Here is a 20,646-nt window from a genome sequence, read left to right as displayed (position 1 = left end):
TAAATGTTTTTTTTCTTTGTCTGAATATCTCACTTCCTGTTTCTCCTCAGTAAACTTCTCACCATCATCCGAGCTGGTGGTTAGTCAGCCAGAACAGCTTACTGAACAGATTACTGAGGAGGAACAGGAAGTGAGAAATTCAGACAAAGAAAACAAAGAAAAAAAAAACATTTATAAGGGAAATCGATGGAAAAGGTAAGTGAACCAACAATGCACTAGCTTATAGGAACCTATTTAGAAAATAAAAAACAAACCTTTACAACCTCTTTAAGCCCTTGTACACACGGTCGGAGATTCCGACAACCAAATCCGTCGGATTTTGTCAGACGGATTTTGTCAGACGGATTTTGTCCGAAACTGTTGCATACACACGGTCGGACAAAGTTGTCGGAAAATCCGACGTGATGACGTTATTTCGTTACGACGGGACTACGTTCACGCTAGTAGCCAATAGCTTTGGTGTAGGAATTTGATCTGAGCATGCGTGGCACTTTGTCCGATCGGAATTCTCTACACATGATCGGAGTATGTCCGATCGGAGCATTTTGTCAGAAAATTTTACCAACAAGTTGGAAAACTTGGTCCGTCGGATACTCCGACGGGAACAGTCCGATGTAGACCACACACAGTCGAAATATCCGACAAAACGGTCCGATCGGACACATTCCGTCAGAATCTCCGACCGTGTGTACAAGGGCTTAGATTTAATTTCTTAACCACACTGTGAACTGCCACAATGTCAACTTTCGTATTGACTTTTACACATAGGGGAGGAGAAAGTGGGTGTTCCCGTTTTATATACAGTATATATATATTATATATCTTATAACATAAACCTGTTTTTTTAGGCATCATATGATCATTGACTAGACTGATCAATAAAGGAGAACTCCGGTCATGAAAAATATTACCTGGTAACGTTAGATAATATTAGATTTTCTGCACCCTGTTTTTTTATTTCTGCTTGTGAGGGTCAGCAATACCTACAATGGCTCTAGCAAACCCCTTTCATCTCATCTGAGAGCATCTTCCTGCACACAAGGTAAGATAATGGAGGAGGAGCCAATGGTGGATCAAACTGCATTGTGTGTATTGGTAAGTACATTTTCTGGAATCTTCAGAAGCAGGACATTGGCTTTATTTCCTGCTGAAGGCACCCATTTTCTATTGCATCCAAAAACAAATAGCAAACACCGTGAAATAGAAGTTTACTCTTAATTGTTTATATGTCCTTTACTTGGAGTTCTCCTTTAAGCTATGTCTGACATGAGCTGGTCACAAATGATCAAACTTTCAGGCCAAGTTTACCTGGGTGTAGCAAGGGTTCTAATTTAAAGTGGATCTCCAGCCAAAACCTTTTGTTCTGGATAGAGTGGGGAAGCAATAAATCCTGTGTTGGGTTATTACTGTGATCTGTGTCCCCAATGGGTAGACTTCCCCTCACTTCCTCTCCAGTTGATGCCCATGGCACTGCTGTGAGTTGATTCCTCTCTATATGAAGGATCTATGGGGGGGCTATGACACTGCCAGCAGCCCTTAGCGGCATTGTCCATCCAAGGTGGGAAGTAAGGGGAAAGCTTCCCATGGGAGGCTATGAAAGGTGGTCTAGCTCTTCCCCATGGTATCCCTCCCAAAACACATTTTGGGTGGAGCTCTGCTCAAAGTGTGATGCATAGATTTGTCTGCGGGGTGCTCAGTTTTGCTGGACACTGACTGATGTGAGGTGGTCTGCATCTCTTGCAGAATGGAGAACCTCAGGATGTGTAAAGATCCTGCACCATACCAGGGAAACTCGGCTGTGCAAGAGATGCTCGCCCCACTGAAGAAGAGGCCGGAAGAAGAGAGTAAGTTGGCCTCAATGCTAACAACTTTTTCCCATTAATTCTGTTTTGCTTCCTAACACTTGCTGACTGAGCAGATCCTGCATCTTCATTAAAAGGAGGTTAGAAAATGAACTGTTAAATAAGGTTGCAGCCTTTGAACATTTATCAGAGCTGGGCTGATATTAAGGGTCAGGTCGCCAATGCACTCTGAAAATGGCAGCTGGTCCATGATTTCTTAAAGTTGAACTCCAGACATTTAGGCGCCTTGCACACGGGGGCCATCCAACTGCTGTCCGTCCCTCCTAGTGTTTACCGTGCCTGAGACAGGACAAGACCTGCGCCTTCTGTACCTTCATCCCTGAACTTTCAACTTTCAGCCCCATCCAGCCTGCCATAGACTTTGATCAGCTGCCGCACTGCACCTGTCCCTCCTGAGCGCTAAAATGCCGGGAGGGACACACTGCAGCTGGACAGCCCAGTGTGCAAGGGGCCCAAAAAAGGACTCTGCATTGACAAATTTACTAACTTTAGGGCCTGGATCCTGAGACACTGTTACCCTACCCATGGTTTGTAATTTTCCTGCCTACTTTCTATGTAGGTGCATTCCAATCACACCTACTTTAGGGATTGGGCCTGACCAGCCCCCCCCCCCCCCCCCCTTTAAATACATCCTGGTTCCAACTCCCAAATGAATACCTTTTTTGAGTTACTGTGCATGTGCAGTAACTGAAATAAGGTTGTTGCAGTGATTCCGGGACATGAACTGGGGCACACCATCGGTAGGCCAGAGGGTAAAAATTCAGGACAGTTGGCATTCATGAATTGATCTAAAATTTTCCAACAACAAAATCCGATCCTTTAAATTCCGATCGTGTGTATACAATTCCAACGCACAAAGTGCCACGCATGCTCAGAATAAATTACGAGGCGAAAGCTATTGGCTACTGGCCTCTTTATAGTTCCGTCGGATTTTCCGACAACTTTGTGCGACCGTGTATATTAAGTCAGAAAAAATGCGACAGATTTTGTCGTCGGAATGTCCGACTGTGTGTATGGGGCATTAGACTATTGTCACCAAAAGAGGGTGCCTCCATTGGAATTGTATTTCCCTTCACCTCTTATTTGATTTCCAAACCATTTTGTCCCCAGTGACAATAGTCACTGGGACCATTAAAGAGGTTGAAACTGCCCAGTGGGGACAGTGAGCAATATAAACCGGACAAAAAATATCCAAGAGGCGTTGGGGCTTCAAAAACATATTGGTTCTAGTGGAATTGCCAACCGCCCCTGAAACACAGTTCCCATTAGGGGTGTCAGAGGTGGTGGTTTCTACCGCTATATCTGGACTAGGTTTTATCCAACGTACAAATAGAAATGTTAAAGTTATATTCTTCTTGATAGTTTGAATATTCTTCTTTGAAATGTACCTCGAAATTTGACTGGGAAAGTCATTATAACATATCTTTGGATGTACCAATTTCTTATGTTGTAAATAGTTTTTAATAAGCTCACTGGCCCTTCCTACAATGTCACTCAAAGCATAAGAACAAAACAGGAGCCATGGACTGAACCAAATGGCAAAAGAGTCCAGATCACCTCAATGATTCACTTATCATCACATTAAATAGCTAAGATGTTTCGGGAGCCAATACAGTCCCTTCATCAGGGCTACAAAATACATTAAACATCCTTGGATTATTTTGGTAGCCTTCATGAAGGGGGTATTGACCACCGAAACTCGCCGGATATTTGATGTAATCTTATGATGAATTATTAAAGAGATTTCGACTTTTTTACCATTTGGTTCCTGTCAAGTTTTTATGCTTAAAAAAATTGACAACCTTTCTACAATTTAATCCTTTAGTGTCTATTGGTGTTCAAATATCCCGAGCCTTTAAAAGTGACTGCTGACTTCTGAATGCTCCCGACAGGCTTATAAATTGGGCATTAAAGTTTCCAGGCGTTTTGTTATATAACAATGATGAAAATTCAAGGGTGTCGTTTGTGTAGTTGTTTGATACAGTATGTTTGTTTATCAAGGTTTATCCCAGAGACCTGAGTTACCGTGCAAATAAAAGTGTTTTACTTACAGCCCATTTATTTCTTTGTAATTCATTTCCCAAACGTGTAAGGTGCGTTGCGTTAAGGCAGAATATTCATTAGAACGGGCTGTCCAATGCGCCAACAAGAATGGCATGTAGAATTTTTGGCAGTCCACTCGAAACACACATTTGCCTGTTGTGACGTGTTGCGCCACCCTACAACGCACGCCGTTGGTAAGGTACGTTGGTCAGTCGTTCAGAATGAAGGTCACTGCAGAGCACCTATGCACCAATCGCAACGCAACAAAGTAAACCTGGCCTGATAAGAAAGAAGCCGATAAAGTTAGACCACTAGAAGCACATGTGACTTTGGGTGTTTTAAAGGAGAACTCCAGTAGACGCAAAACATAAAATTGATGTGTATCTACCTGTGTGTCCATGTTGTTTTCGAATGTTGCCATTTGGCAGGAGAAGTCGTTTTCTAGTGTTTCATCCTAGCGTTTAGCAAGTCTTCAGCCTCGTACACACGATCGGACTTTCCGACAACAAAACCATGGAATTTTGTTTGAAGATTGTTGGCTCCAACTTGTCTTGCATACACACGGTCACACAAATTTTGGCCAACAATTAGGAACTTAGTGATGTACTGGACGTACTACGTGTTTTTTCAGCTCTTTAGCGCCACCCTTTGGGCTCCTTCTGCTAATTTCGTGTTAGTAGAAGTTTGGTGAGTGTTGATTCGCGCTTTTGTTTTTGCGTCTTTCATTTCATGCTTTTCAGTTCGTCTCTGAACGGCCGTTCGTCAACCAGACATGTTGTGGAATCGGAGGAGATAACGTGTTATTTATTATTGGCCTTGGAGTTATTGCTTTGACATTATTTTTTTTGGGTTGAATAATGATTTGATTTGGTATATTTTCTATATTTTTGGATGCATAGAATGCACTTTTCGGTTCTATTAAGTTCTATTGGCAGATAGCATGTCAATTTTTTTTTTTAATGCACAAATAAAAAAAAAAACATAATATTATTCTTGGTATCACTAGAAAAAAAAAAGCCTTTGAAAATTCGTTTGTAATAACTCCATCAGTATCACCAGCAAAGCAGCTTCATTATTATCCCATTAAAGAAGAAGAGAATTGTGCGCTGCATTTCCAGATTTCATACTTTGCCGCATCACGAATGATAATTCTCCATTACGAATGCTAGTTTACAAGACCGACCGCTTCTGGCTCGTCCTTGCTTCTGATCATGTGTGTTTGTACTTTGGACTTTTGTCTGACATTCTTGTGTACACACGCTCAGAAAGTCCGACAACAGACATTTGTTTAGCGGAAAATTTGAGAATATGCTAGCCAACATTTGTTGGCGGAAAGTCCGGCAACAATTGTCCGATGGAGCGTACACATGGTCGGAATTTCCGCCAACAAGCTCACATCCAACATTTCCCGTAAAATCCAATTGTGTGTATTAAGCTTAACCACTTGAGATCCGTGCTATAGTCAAATGACGGCTACAGAGCGGATCTCCTTTTCCGGGACTACGTCTATTGACGTCGTCCCGTGCACGAGCGGCCTGCGCGCCCCCCGAGGGGCGCGCGCTCTGTGATCGGCGAGTCTACGAGACTCGCCTGATCACCGATCCGTACAAGGGGTCGATCCTGACCCTTTATCACGTGATCAGCTGTCAGCCAATGACAGCTGATCATGTGATATAACGGAGCCGGTAATCGGCTGTCAGCGCGAGGAGAAAAAAAAAGCCGATCACCGGCGGCCGTGATCGGGACATCAGTCCCGATCACGGCCAGCCCTGCTAGTGCCCACCTGCCCCCTGCCAGTGCCCACCTGCCCCCTGCAAGTGCCACATTAAAAAAAGTAAGTGCCCCCCGTCAGTGCCACCCAGCAGTGCCCATAGTGCCACCCAGCAGTTCCCACAGTGCCACCCAGCAGTGCCCACAGTGCCACCCAGCAGTGCCCACAGTGCCACCCAGCAGTGCCCACAATCTGCCTTAAACAAAGGTGCTGCACCCCAGTGCCACATATCCGTGCCCATCAGTGTCATCTACCAGTGCCCAGCAGTGCCGCCCATCAGTGCCCAGCAGTGCCACCTATCAGAGCCACCTATCAGTGCCACCTATCAATGCCCATCAGTCCCATCTATCAGTGGTACCTATCAGTGCCCATCCGTGCCACCCATTCGTGCCACCCATCCGTGCCACCCATCTGTGCCACCCATCTGTGCAATCTTATGTGCCCATCTTTGCCCATCAGTGACGCCTTATCTGTGCCCATCGGTGCTGCCTTATCTGTGCCTATTTGTGCCGCCTTAACTATGCCTATCAGTGCCCACCAGTGCAGCCTATCAGTGCCCACCAATGCAGCCTATCAGTGCCCACCAATGCAGCCTATGAGTGCCCACCAATGCAGCCCATCAGTGCCCACCAGTGCAGCCTATCAGTGCCGCCTCATCAGCGCACTTCAATGAAGGAGAAAAATGACCCGTTTGCAAAATTTTATAACAAACTATTAAACATGATTTTTTTTTTTTGTATCTTTTTTTGTTTGTTTAGCAAAAAATAAAACTCCGAGCTGTAACTAAATACCACCAAAAGAAAGCTCTATTTGTGGGAAAAAAATGATAAAAATTTCATTTGGGTACAGTGTTGTATGCCCGCGCAATTGTCATTCAAAGTGCATCAGCGCTGAAAGCTGAAAATTGGTCTGGGACTGAGGGGGGTTTAAGTGCCCAGTAAGCAAGTGGTTAAGGTGGAATGGTTGAGAGGGAAAACCATGTGTTTTTGCAGTTATGCTAAAAAGCAGTAGTAAACTTTCCTCCCTCCCCCTGCAAGGTTATATCATAACGTGCTAGTATGCATCGCATACATGAACATTATGAGAGATTTTCCTTAAAGAGGAAGTAAACCCGCCCAAAAAATTTCCATTTTACTAATGTTACTCTAATACTGTACATCAGCCTTCATTCTGTATATGTTATATCTCAAAACGAGCGCTGTAAATACCTTTTTTTCTCTTTTCCAAATTATCTTCCTTCCGGGTATCGCCCGCGCCATTTCAAATTGGGGCTTTGACGTCCTTTCCGGACGTCATTTCCGCCCTTAGTTAGATTTCACTCCGGAAATCTCGCGCATGCGCCGTAGCTTCAATAGAAATCCTAACCAAGCCTCGATCTCGGTTGCCGTTACTAAGGCAACAAAGCATTCATTCCCCTGCGTGACGTCTTCAGTCACAAGGGGGAGTGTCAGGAAGAGCAGGGATAGGATTACAACGCGAGACTTCTCCTCTGCCGCAATGAGGAGAATGCCTCGTATTAAAAAAAGGCAGAGAGGCAGGAAGATGAAAGTCGGCAATACAGTATACGCCGCATTCGCACGACCACACAGCGCAAGCGCGGCTGACGTCACGGAAATGTAAACGGCGGTTTTTACGAAAATGTGACAAGTAAGTTCACTTTCTCAGGCAGCGATCAGCTGCCTGAGAAAAGTATTATCTAACAAGCTAAACATGTGTAGGAGGGTTTACTTCCTCTTTAAAACAAAGCCCTCCAGCAGCATGTTGTCACTGCTGACAGGACTTCCATCTTTACCCGATCTTCCTTCTGGGTTTGCGGGCTCAGGCCATTCGAATGGCTGAGCTGCGATGATGTCACTCCCGTGTATGCATGCCGTCCCTTCAGAGCAATAGTGTGCATGCGCTGGTGACGTCACCGGCTGCAGAAGTAGTGAATAGATTCAAAACCAGCCTTTTTCAACCAGGGTGCCTTGAGGTTTCTTAAGGGGTGCCTTGGCAAAATGCCTAAAAATTGCCCAAAAATTGTATACAAGCCAGCATGAGGATGAAAGCTGCTTTTTAGTTAGACGGGGGGAGGGTTTATTTACTAAAGGCCAATCCACTTTGCTCTACAAGTGCACCTGGAAGTAAAGTCGCTGTAGATCTGAGGGGGACATGCAAGGAAAATAAAAAACAGCATTTTAGCTTGCACATGATTGGATGATAAAATCAGCAGAGCTTCCCCTCATTTAAGATCTACCCCTCAGATCTACAGCGACTGCACTTCCAAGTGCACTTGTAGTGCAAAGTGGATTGGCCTTTAGTAAATCAACCCCTAAGTCACAAGTTTTCATTGGGCACCATTGCAACCTTCTAGCTGCCTGGGTCCTAACAACCAATGGCATCATCAGTTGATCAGTAGGATGTCAGTTGCCTGCATAGCATTCTTGTTTGACCCTCCTCTGCCCCTCTCCAGCAGCTTTGGGGTCAGATTAGCTGAGTGATGGAGAAAAACTGAGGGAGAAGAGAAACATTGGAATACTAGTCAGTACTAGGGGTGCAACGGATCGTCACCGACCCGTGATCCGAACGGGTCAACCCGCTCGGATTGGCACATGCCGCGATCCGCGGAGCGCTCCGAGGTCTCGGTCTAGCTTCGAAGCGGCGGCCATCTTTCTACACCCAGGCTGTTTACACTGATCGCTCCGATGGACCGATCACTTGTAAACAAACCGGCGTCATTTCATGACGCCGGTTCCTCTCTCCCCTCTCTGTACTAACCTGTACAGTGGAGGGGAGAGATCCTGAGATGGAAGCAGCCATCCCTCCATACCCTGCAGTACCCAGCAATACCCTGCCAATACTCTGCAGTACCCCAATACTCTAGCAATACTCTAGCAATACTCTGCAATACCCCAATACTCTGCAATACCTCAATACTCTAGCAATACTCTGCAATACTCTGCAATACCCCAATACTCTGCAATACCTCAATACTCTAGCAATACTCTGCAATACCCCAATACTCTAGCAATACTCTGCAATACCCCAATACTCTAGCAATACTCTAGCAATACCCCAATACTCTAGCAATACTCTAGCAATACCCCAATACTCTAGCAATACTCTGCGATACCCTGCCAATGCTCTAGCGATACCCTGCCAATGCTCTAGCTATACTCTGCGATACCCTGCCAATACTCTGCGATACCCTGCCAATACTCAGCAATACTCAGCAATACCCTGCCTGCCAATACTCAGCAATACCCTGCCTGCCAATACTCAGCAATACCCTGCCTGCCAATACTCAGCAATACCCTGCCTGCCAATACTCAGCAATACCCTGCCTCCCAATACTCTGCGATACCCAGTCATACTCTGCGATACCCAGCCATACTCTGTGATACCCAGCTATGCCCAGCCTTACTCAGCCGTGCCCAGCCATACTCAGCTATGCTCAGCCGTACCCAGCCATACTCAGCCAATATTACAGTGGGGGAGATTGTGGATATTACAGTGGGGACTATATGGTGGTGGAATTTTCTCAGGTTTTTGCAAATTAAATTATTATTTGCTGATCCGAAAAATAATCCGATCCGTGACTCTGATCCGAGGAACGATCCGATCCGTGAGTTTTTTGATCCGTTACACCCCTAGTCAGTACCAGTTTGTAACAGTGTATTTTCTTTGGAAGAATAAATTACCGCGAACGTTTGGTGTCCTTCTTGGACTTGTGGATGTTGCTGCATTATGTAAAATTATTATAATGGCTTTTACATTTTAGAATGGGGTGCCTCGAGACTGTCCATAATTTTTAAAGGGTGCCTTGACAAAAAAAGTTGATAAACACTGGACTAAATGGTGCACGGAGATATTCCTTATACCTACAGGTAAGCCTTATTAAAAAAAAAAGCTTTATTATAAGCTTACCTGTATGTACAAGTGAGCAAGTGCTGTCTACTATTGCTTTAACCATTTGCCGACTGCTGCACGCCGATATACATTGGCACAATGGTAGCGGAGGGCAAATGGGCGTGTCTGTAAATCCCCTTTATTTGGCGGGACTAGTGGGCGTGCGTAACTAACGCCACATACAGCGTGACCGTGTCCGCGAGTCCCGTGGGTTTGATGTCCCGCGATCGTATCACGGAGAGGCAGAACATGGAGATGTCTATGTAAACAAGGCATTTCCCCATTCTGCCTTGTGACATGACATAGATCACTGCTCCCTGTCATCGGGAAGAGTGATCGCTGTCATGTCAGTGGTAGCCCATCCCCCTGTGACAGTTAGAATCACTCCCTAGGACGCACTTAACCCCTTGATCGCCCCAAGTATTTAACCCCTTCCCTGCCAGTGTCATTTATATAGCAATCAGTGCATTTTTATAGCACTAATTGCTGTATAAATGATAATGGTCCCAAATAAGTGTCAAAAGTGTCCTATGTGTCCGCCATAATGTCACAGTCATGATAAAAATCGCAGATCGCCGCCATTACTAATAAAAAAAAAATAGTAATAATAAAAATGCCATAAATCTATCCCTTATTTTGTAGACGCAATAACTTTTGTGCAAACCAATCAATATACACTTATTGCGTTTTTTTTTCCAAAAATATGTAGAATACATATCAGCCTAAACTGAGGAAAAAATGTTTTTTTATATCTTTTTAGGGGATATTTATTATTGTTTTTTTTTCAAAATTTTCTTTTTTTTTTTGTAAAAAAAAAGCGCAAAAAATAAAAACCGCAGAGGTGATCAAATACCTCCAAAAGAAAGCTCTATTTGTGGGGGGAAAAAAAGACATCAATTTTGTTTTGGTGTAACGTCGCACGGCCACGCAATTGTCAGTTAAAGCGACGCAGTGCCGAATCGCAAAAAGTGCTCTGGTCAGGAAGGGGGGTAAAATCTTCCAGGGCTGAATCTGTTAAAGCAACAATTGTTAAAATAATTATTTCAAATAAAATCTTCTCGGTACAAACAATAGTCAATACTCACCTCAATACCCACATTGCCAATCTCCAATCTACCATGCTGCAATGAAGAGAAACCTTTGCCCAAAGAATCTTTAGAATCTGACACTTCCTTAAGTGTCAGGTCCCTGGTCACCCTCTACACTCAGTGGTTCGATCCCCTGGCCCCTATGTCCAATAGTTATGTAGGGGCCAGCGGGAGAAACCACAGAACACAGCAGGGGCCCAGGATACCGAATACTGACGCTGATGGATTATGAAGACTCTTGAAGCGGCGGTTAATCTTCATTACAGCAGAGATGGGCAACACAGACAGGTGAATATTCTTTATTTTCTTTGAATTCCTTCCATTTTCCTTTTTTTTTTTTTTTTTTTTTAAAAAGAGTCTCTTTATGACAAGTCTGGTTTTGTAATCTGAATTCTGACTGGCTGATTCTTTCTTTTTCCATCAGCCACCAAGGTTAGATTACTAATTAGAGTAAATTAATATGGATTCCACTGGATATTTGCGCAAACCGTTTATCCGCGCCTGTAATTGGCACTATAGATTTCTCTTTATTTCAAGCCGCGTTCAAATTAAATTTCTTGGATTAATTCCCCACATCCAACGTGATGTGACCAGATGGTCCTGTTCGCAGCACTCCTTTTGTCCAAGGGCCGATTTCACGGAAGGATAGAACACGCCAAGGGTTTGCTCATGTTAAAGGTACCGCAAAACTTTCCGCGGCTCTTCTATGAAGAATAGTTCAGTTGTGTATGCAGATTTAACCAATTTATCGGTTGCCTAATTGTCAGAACTTTGCCTTCAGGGTATATTGGGCTTGCCTGTCGGTAAGTCACTCTGGTTGATTTTATTAGACGGTAGGGGTGATCTCTTCTGCTTGGGTTTGCGGAACCTGAAAACTATTCGTGGCACATATTTGCGATTCTCTAAATTTTCCTATTATCAGGAACCCAAACCTCATCCATTTTAAATGGTTTTCAATAAAGCAAAGTATACTATAGCAACCAATCAATAATCATCTTTTATTGTTGTGAATACCTCGTACTAAAAAAAAATATAACGCTGAAATCTGACCAAACAAACATTGGCTAGATATCAGAGCCATGTGTATTATTTCATATTATTTTCTTTTCAGATCTGTAAGTAATCTAACATGAAATAAGGTCTGAGCTTTCCCTCTGTGCAGGAGCTTCCTGTAATAAAGACCGCTCACTGCTGCTCTCTCTTCTTATGAAAGGTGACTGGTCTTGTCTCCGCCCCTTCCTGTAGTTTTCTGCAGGCAGCCTGTAGTGGGTGGAGCCTGCTAGGTCCCTCCCACCAGTCACTGCTGTTCTCTCTCCTTGTGCAGGGTGACTGGTCTTGTCTCCGCCCCCTCCTGTAGTTTTCTACAGGCAGCCTGTAGTGGGTGGAGCCTGCTGGGTCCCTCCCACTAATCACTGCTGCTCTCTCTCCTTGTGCAGGGTGACTGGTCTTGTCTCCACCCCCCCTTCTGTAGTTTTCTGCAGGCAGTCTGTTGGGGGTGGAGTCTGCTGAGTTCCTCCCACTACTCACTGCTGCTCTCTCTCCTTGTCCAGGGTGACTGGTCTTGTCCTCGCCCCCTCCTGTAGTTTTCTGCAGGCAACCTGTAGTGGGTGGAGCCTGCTGGGTCCCTCCCCCTGGTCACTGCTGCTCTCTCTCCTTGAGCAGGGTGATTGGTCTTGTCTCCGCCCCTTCCTGTAGTTTTCTGCAGGCAGCCTGTAGTGGGTGGAACCTGATAGGTCCCTCCCACCAGTCACTGCTGTTCTCTCTCCTTGTGCAGGGTGACTGGTCTTGTCTCCGCCCCCTCCTGTAGTTTTCTACAGGCAGCCTGTAGTGGGTGAAGCCTGCTGGGCCCCTTCCTACAGTTCTGTACTCTGCATAGGTTATGTACAGCATAGCCATGATGTCATTGCTACTTTTACTAGGTAATAAGTAGGTTTGTGAAGGTACTGTATTTGGCACCAAAATAGTGGATTTATAAATATGGTGGGTTTGGAAGAATACATTAAAATGAAATGTTTTTGTACCTGGAGTTCAGCTTTAACCTCTTGGCGCTGAGCGATGCAAATTTGCGGGCTCTCAGGGGTTGGGCCTTGGTGCCGAGCGGCCGCATATTTGCGTGCAATAGCGCAGACAGTGCTCTGCCAAGAACGCACGCCTTGTGGCTCATGGAAAGTTTTCCGATCATGTGACCACCGTGACAGCCAATCACGGCAGTCACGTGGCCGAAAGCCCCACCTCCCTGCACAGCAAACCCCTTAAAAGGCCAGCAGCAGCTGATGCCAAGGAGTTAAAGCCTAACTCTGGGAAAATGTAAGATCATTCTTTGCCCTGCAGGCGCAACTTGTCTATAGGGGGAAGATAAACACTTTTACTTACCTGATCCTCTGTTCCCCCAGTTAATGATGCTCCTCCAAGCTCCAGCAGTGGAGTGTATCCAGCATCCATATGTCATCCATATGTCTAATGCAGAGCTATGGACCAGGGCTATGGGGAATGATGTTAGGATCCTAGAACACTGTAGTGTTGGGGAGAAGATGCTGTGGGGACCAATCTAGGATCAGGGAGGAGTGGAGGATCGGGTAAGTAAATCTTTTATTGTTCCCCTAGACTAGTGGTTGTCAACTTGAGACAAATGGGGTCTCAAATGTGGCTCCTGACATCACCAGAGAGCCTCACATAATGTTCAATATATCTAAGGCTGGGGAGGACTGTCAGAGACTGCAGACCTAATAGAGGAAATGAGGGTCAGAGAGTGAGGACAGGATACATTGTTGGCTGGGGAGATCTTACAGAAGACAACATGAAAGTGGGAACATGTGACATGAGTCTGGTAGAGATGAATTCTATTACCCCAATCAATGTTCCCACCATAGGCTTGCGCACAGGGTGTGCCAGATATGCCTGGGCACACCCCAATAACCCTGTGTGCCGCAGATTCCTCCTGTGTAAACCCCTAAGATTTCCACAAAGCCCATTAACTAGGCTCTTAAAAAAAAATGTAAACTAAAATTAAATAAATTCATAAAAAATAAAATAATAAAAACTACTGTCACCAATCTCTGCCCTACTGACACTGTCAGTACATACTGTCAGTACATACCTCCCAACTTCTGAACTTGAGAATAAGGGACATTTCAGCGAGAAAGTGACCAGCTGCACACTATGTGCGCTACAGCAAAAAGTGGGTGTATCCAAACATGATAGTAGGAGGGGCTTAATGGCAGCGGTTAAACAAAACCTGGACTTCCTTGTACCTATGAAATATGCTTTGATTGCTGCGCCACAAGCTGGAATCTCAGGGATACAAATACACTATGGTACATGGAAGGCAGGAAGGATCACTATGGTACATGAAAGAAAGGAAGGAAGGATCACTATTGTACATGAAAGAAAGGAAGGAAGGATCACTATTGTACATGGAAGGAAGGATCACTATGATGCATGGAAAAAGGAAGGAAGGATCACTATGGTGCATGGATGAAAGGAAGGAAGGGTCACTATTGTACATGGAAGGAAGCATCACTATGATACATGGAAGGGAGGAAGCATCACTATGGTACATGGAAGGGAGGAAGGATGGGTAACTATGGTACATGGAAAGCATTAAAGATGGATCACTACACTGCATGGAAGGCAGGAAGGATGGATAGCTATGGTACATGGAAGACAGGAAGGATGGATAACTACATCACATGGAAGGCAGGAAGGATAGATACCTATTGCACATGGAAGGCAGTAAGGATGGATCACTACTATGGCACATGGAAGACAGGAAGGATGAATCACTACAGTGCATGGAAGGCAGGAAGGATGGATCACTATTGCATATGGAAGTCAGTAAGGATGGATCACTATTGCACATGGAAGATAAGAAGGATGGCTCACTACAGTGCATGGAAGGCAGGAAGGATGGCTCCCTACAATGCATGGAAGGCAGGAAGGATGGCTCACTACAGTGCATGGAAGGCAGGAAGGATGGCTCACTACAGTGCATGGAAAGAAGAGGGGGGCAGAGAGTTTACTCACCCTAGGCTCAGGCAGGCATCATGTACACTGGATGCTTGGTGTCCACCCACACAACCCTTTCCTAGCACAGCATTGGCTGCATGCCGGGGGTTGAGGGCAGGCACAAGGGGACACAGATAAGAAGTGAAGGAGAACTAGCCTACCTCCTCCTCCCTCCTCGTACTGGATGGATCTAGAGCCAGTGGGGCGGGTAAGTGGGCGGGCTGTGTAGTGAGCGAGCCCCAGCCTCGCCAGCTGCAGCGGAATTTACTTGAAATTCCGGGACAGTCCCGGCGAATCCGGGAAGGTTGGGAGGTATGTTAGTATATATACACACATGCATGTGTTTGAGCTTTGAGGTGCAGACTCTAATGCAATAGGTTGTGCACACCCATGGTTCCCACAACAGACTGCGGAGGTCTGAGGGTGACACCTCACCTATCAAAGGATTGCGTCCGGCCCTTGGGCCACAGGTTGGGCACTAGGGCCCCTGACGCAGGTGCATGCCCACTGCAAGGGATCATTTTTTAGTTGCCCGGAATGCAGATCACCAAGGGGAAATTCAAGCTTGCTAGTTTGTTTCTGAGTTCAAACCTATACTAAAAATAATAGAGTAAACAGCAGTAGTAATATAATTGGTTGGCAAGGGGCCACATACTGCTTTTCAAAAACTAGCAGAATAAACCTCAATTGAAGGGCTAAGAAGTCAAGGAGAGCCGCATTATTGTAACCTTATTTAGAACTATAAACAGTAAAACTGAGCTTTCCTGATGCCGGTTATAATTGCTCAGGAGACTCAGTCTAAAATTGGAATCTCATTAAAGCTTCATAGTCATTCAAAAGGCTCGCCGGAAACTGTGCTCAGATATTCCAGTTTCCTAGTTGCTGTTTTATGATATACAGCAAAATAATAGGCTGACCTGAGAACACAATCATCATTAACATTTCACCAAAGTGTTGAATTGATCGACCAAAACAAGGTTTTTGGCATGCTGGGTATTGAAGACCACCCTTAACCATTTGACTTCTGGAAGATTTACCCCCCTCCTGACCAGGCCATTTTTGCGATACGGCACTGCCTTACTTTAACTGACAATGCGACGCTGTACCCGCTGTACCCAAATAAATTTTAATTCCCCCTGAGGAAGTCACGTGACGTGATGTAACGTGTATTCAATTCAATAATTTTTGATTGATGATGGATTGCTAGTATATGCGCAAGATCACAGCATTACTTTAACTGACAATTGCGTGGCCATGCCATGCTGTACCCTCTGTACCCAAATAAAATTTGATTCCCCCGTGACTTCCTCAGGGGCCCTGAGTAAGTCACGTGATGTAACGCGTATTCAATTCAATCATTTTTGATTGATGATGGATTGCTAGGATATGCGCAAGATCACTGTAACTTTAATTGTATTTTATATACAACTACATAGATCAGACCAAAATGAGGGACAAATGAAGGGGGAAGAGGGACCCCAAGTCAGGGACAGTCCCTCCAAATCAGGGATAGTCGGGAGCTATGCTAGTGGGGGGTGTTTATGAACTACAAAAACAAGTCCGCCTTGAATGTTTCTGGCTACATAATCTCCCCCAGTCATGTATTGGTATTTAGGAGGCCGTCGTGGATTTTGCTGTAAAACTGTAACCTTTTCTAAGCTCCATTGTCTTCACCGCACGTCCCTTCCAACTGTCTGCATGTTCTTTATGTCTTGAAAGGCTCTTTGAGCCATTTCCTTCTTGGCACATAGATCAGCAGAACTGTTGTATGACAATGACCTTGAAGATCAGACACGGAGGGATATGCTGATATCTTGGCAGGTAGCTGTCTATGATTTACACCTCACTATAAAGAAGATTGCATTTTTATGTCATTTTATTTTTTTATGATCAGCAAACAAACGATATATAAAACAACATTGATTCCCATCAGATACATTGAGATGTCCTCCTAGGTAATGTCTCTTGTTGATTGGTGGCCTGCTACATTGGGAACACTTCAGCTTGATCTTGGATTTCCTGTAGTTCCTGTGCAGATGCAATATACACAGTCTGGGGGCGCTATTCCATGTGAACACCCAATGCTTTCATTTAGATCAGGGGTCTCCAAACTGCGGCCCTGGTTCCAAATGTGGCCCTTTGCTTGCCTTTATCCGGCCCTTAAGGCATTATTCCTGCCACTGACCCTAACAATGGGGCATAATTTCTGCCACTGACACCAACAATGGGGCACTATTCCTTCCACTGATACCAACAATGGGGCACTATTCCTTCCACTGATACCAACAATGGGGCACTATTCCTTCCACTGATACCAACAATGGGGCACTATTCCTTCCACTAATACCAACAATGGGGCACAATTCCTTCCACTGGCAACAACGATGGGGCACTATTCCTCCCACTGACACCAACAAAGGGGCACTATTCTTTCCACTGACAACAACGATGGGGCACTATACTTTCCACTGACAACAACGATGAGGCATTATACCTTCCACTAACAATAATGATGGGACACTATTCCTCCCACTGACACCAACAATGGGGCACTATTCCTCCCACTGACATCAACAATGGGGCACTATACCTTCCACTGACAACAATGATGGGGCACTATTCCTTCCACTGACACCAACAATGGGGCACTATTCCTTCCACTGACGCCAACAATATAGGCACTATTCCTCCCACTGACACCAACAATGGGGCACTATACCTTCCACTGACACCAATGATGGGGCACTATTCCTTCCGCTGACACCAACAATATGGGCAACAATTCCTTCCACTGAAACAAACATTTCTTCTGGTACTTTCGGAAACACTGTGCATTTTCTTTATGATAAAAGTGGTCTCCGTGGCAGATTGGCACAAGATCACTTTTATCGATGGTGGGAGAGGTGCCCTCCCACCACGTTCTGGTTGTCTCTGCCAATTACCAGGCCAGCAGGTAGCGGCAGAGACTATTGCGTCCTCTCCTGTGGATGCCTGGCTGCCGACTGAGGGGAAGATGGCCCCCATTCGTCTCCATGGCATGGGAGGGCGGAAGCAACCTCAAACTTCACTTCCGCCCATTGCCCTTAAGGCCGGGTTCACACCGCTGCGATGCGGGAACGCCGCGAATCCGCTGCGTTTTCCCGCATCGCATTACTCCCGCCGGCAGTTCACACTGCCCTATGGGGACGGCTGGGAGTGTCAATGATATGTTAATGACACCCCCAGATCCGTCCGCATATCGCAGTGCGATCTGCCGACTCGCACAGGAATCGGATCGCATGGTGTGAACACCCATGCGATCCGATTCTGTTGCGGACCAAAAAAAGGGTCCCGTGCGAGTTTGCTGCGGGACCGATGCGAATTCAGCCATACTATCTGTATGGCTGAACTCGCATCGCTACGGAGATCGGATGTGATTTGCGGTGCAAATCACATCCGGATCTCCCCCTGCAGCAGTGTGAACCCAGCCTAAAGGAGAATTTTTTATTCTTTTTTTCCCAAGCGACTTTTTTTTATTATTGCATTTTAGTGTAAATATGAGATGTGAGGTCTTTTTTACCCCAGATCTCATATTTTAAAGGAGATCCTGTCATGCTTTTTTTTCTATTACAAGGGATGTTGCAATACCAAACGTGTCTGGTTCTGTTCCCGAAATTTGGTACATGAGCTTCTTTGGCGTGTTTTTGGGGCGGAGGGAGGCCCATTCAAATGAATGGTGCTGCTCCAAAAATGCACCACAACAAGTACACGGTGCGGCAGCTGTCACTGCAGTACACTTAGGTGTGAATGGAGCCTAATGCCTGGTACACACGATGAGATTATCATACGAACGATCGCCAGATTTTTTTTTTTTTACTTTTGCATGCTAGTCTCATATCGAAAGTAAAAGAGGTTACTAACCTAATGGATTTGTATTGTATCTTTGGAGAAATAATGTACTAATTCATTGAAAATCGTCTGATCTGGTGTACGAGGAAAAAATGTCCTGCTTGTCCCATCGGATTATTTTGCATGAATTGTCGTGATCGGCCCTTAGAAGTTGTGTACTAATGATCAGATTAGTGTACGATCGCTTCGAAGAGAGATTTTTTGTATGATTTTCTGATGGTGTGTACCCGGGAGAAGGAATCCTTCCCCATTCTGCAGGATCACAAACATGGCAAGAAAGTAGAGCAAAGACAGCAATGGAAGCCACCTCTATCCCTCAATGTATGTACTGGGCGAGGGCTGCTGAGGTGTGCTGGATGGGCTATTGGGGGGGGGGGGGGTCTATTGTTTCTTGCAAGAAAATATTGTTGCTGGTAGAATCTATTGCTGCTCTGGGGATCTATTGTTGCGGAGGGGGGGGGGGGGTTCTTCATGGATGGTCTATTGTATCTTATGGCAAAATATTGTTGCTGGGGGGATTTATTGTTGCCAGGGGTATTATGTTCCTGGGGGGGGGGGGGTCTATTGCTTTATGTGAGAAAGCATTGCTTCTGGGGGATCTATTGTTGCAGCGGGGGGTATTTTGTTCCTGGAGAGGATCTATTGCTTAATGCGAGAAAGCATTGCTGCTGGGGGATCTATTGATGCCGGGGGGTATTTTGTTCCTGGGGGGGGGTCTAATGCTGTATGTGAGAAAGCATTGTTGCTGGGGGAGTCTATTATTGCTGGCAGGGGATCTATTGTTGGGGGGGATTATTTTGTTCCAGGGGGGTCTGTTATTTCTTGTGAGAAAATATTGTTGTTGGGAGAGTCTATTGCTGCTGTGGGGATCCATTGTTGCGTGGGGGGGTTCTTCTTGGATTGTTGCTGGAGGATCTATTGTCGCTGGGGGTGTATTTTGTTTCTGGGGGGTCGATGTGAGAAAGCATTTTTGCTGGGGGATCTATTGTTGCTGGGGGGTATTTTGTTCCTGGGGGGGGTCTATTGCTTTATGTGAGAAAGCATTGCTGCTGGGGATCTATTGATGCGGGGGGGGGGGGTAATCTGTTCCTGGGTGGGGGTCTATTGCTTAGGGTTAGAGAATGTGAGAAAGCATTGTTGCTTGAGGATCTATTGTTGCCGGGAGGTATTTTGTTCCTGGGTGGGAGTCTATTGCTTTATGTGAGAAAGCATTGTTGCTGTGGGATCTATTGTTGCCGGGGGGGTAATTTGTTCCTGGGGGGGTCTATAGCTTTATGCAAGAAAGCATTGTTGCTGAGGAAGTTACTGAGGCAGAACCTTCAGTGGATGCGCCGCTGCAATCTAACCAGGTAGTGGGAGTGGCTACCTGCTCCCCCCCCCCCCAAAAAAAGTGCCAAAAGAGTAGGGGGGTGGGGGATAGACATGTGTCAGGGATTTTTTTTTTTTTTTCAGGTCATTCGCTATGATTGCAGTTCGAAAATTCATAAGTTCATAAATTCGAAAATATGAAAATAAGAAAATCGGAAAATAAACGGAAAAACGAAAATTGAAAATAATAAAATAAAATAGACACGTGCGCTGCTGACAGATTTGTTCGTTTTCGTTTCATTTATTTTTGGGCTTTATTTAGTTTTTCGGGTCATTCGGGTGACCGTAATTCGTAAACATCGAGTCCGCCGGTCCTGCGGGCATGGTCACCCTGTACGCAGCGGGCGCGTGCAGCCGCGCGTGCTAGCCCTGAAAATGAAAGGGGGCAAACAGGTACACTCATTTGCCCACAGCTGCCATTGCACCGACATATATCGGCGTGCGGCGGTTGGCAGGTGGTTAAAGAAGAACCCCGACAAAGCTGCATAGGCCACTAAATATAAATCCCGGCGATCGTATCACGCAGCCGCAGAACGAGGAGATTCCTATGTAAACAAGGCATTTCCCTGTTCTGCCTAGTGACATGACAGAGATCTACTGCTCCCTGTCATCGGGAGCAGTAATCACTGTCATGTCAGTGGTAGCCCATCCCCCCTGCAGTTAGAATCACTCCCTAGAATACACTTAACCCCTTGATCGCCCCTTAGTGTTTAACCCCTTCGCTGCCAGTGTC

General features: G+C 45.4%; 1 protein-coding gene across 4 annotated transcripts in view; it reads left to right on the top strand.

Moving 5' to 3' along the window:
- Positions 1–20,646, top strand: part of LRRC7 (leucine rich repeat containing 7) — a 525,647-nt gene that overhangs the window by 120,629 nt on the left and 384,372 nt on the right. For 3 of the 4 annotated variants that reach the window (XM_077450494.1, XM_077450490.1, XM_077450495.1), the window contains exon 2: positions 1,744–1,844. The exons of the other annotated variant lie outside the window; for it this stretch is intronic. In XM_077450494.1, the coding sequence (XP_077306620.1) occupies positions 1,745–1,844 (100 nt within the window). In that variant the 5' untranslated portion in view covers position 1,744. The remainder of the gene's footprint in view (positions 1–1,743; positions 1,845–20,646) is intronic. 4 annotated transcript variants of the gene reach the window in all.

This window comes from Lithobates pipiens, unplaced genomic scaffold, assembly GCF_037356315.1.
Source record: "Lithobates pipiens isolate NorthernLeopardFrog02 unplaced genomic scaffold, aLitPip1_a1.2 Scaffold_23, whole genome shotgun sequence".
NCBI lineage: Eukaryota > Metazoa > Chordata > Amphibia > Anura > Ranidae > Lithobates > Lithobates pipiens.
This window is presented reverse-complemented; position numbering and strand designations above follow the sequence as displayed.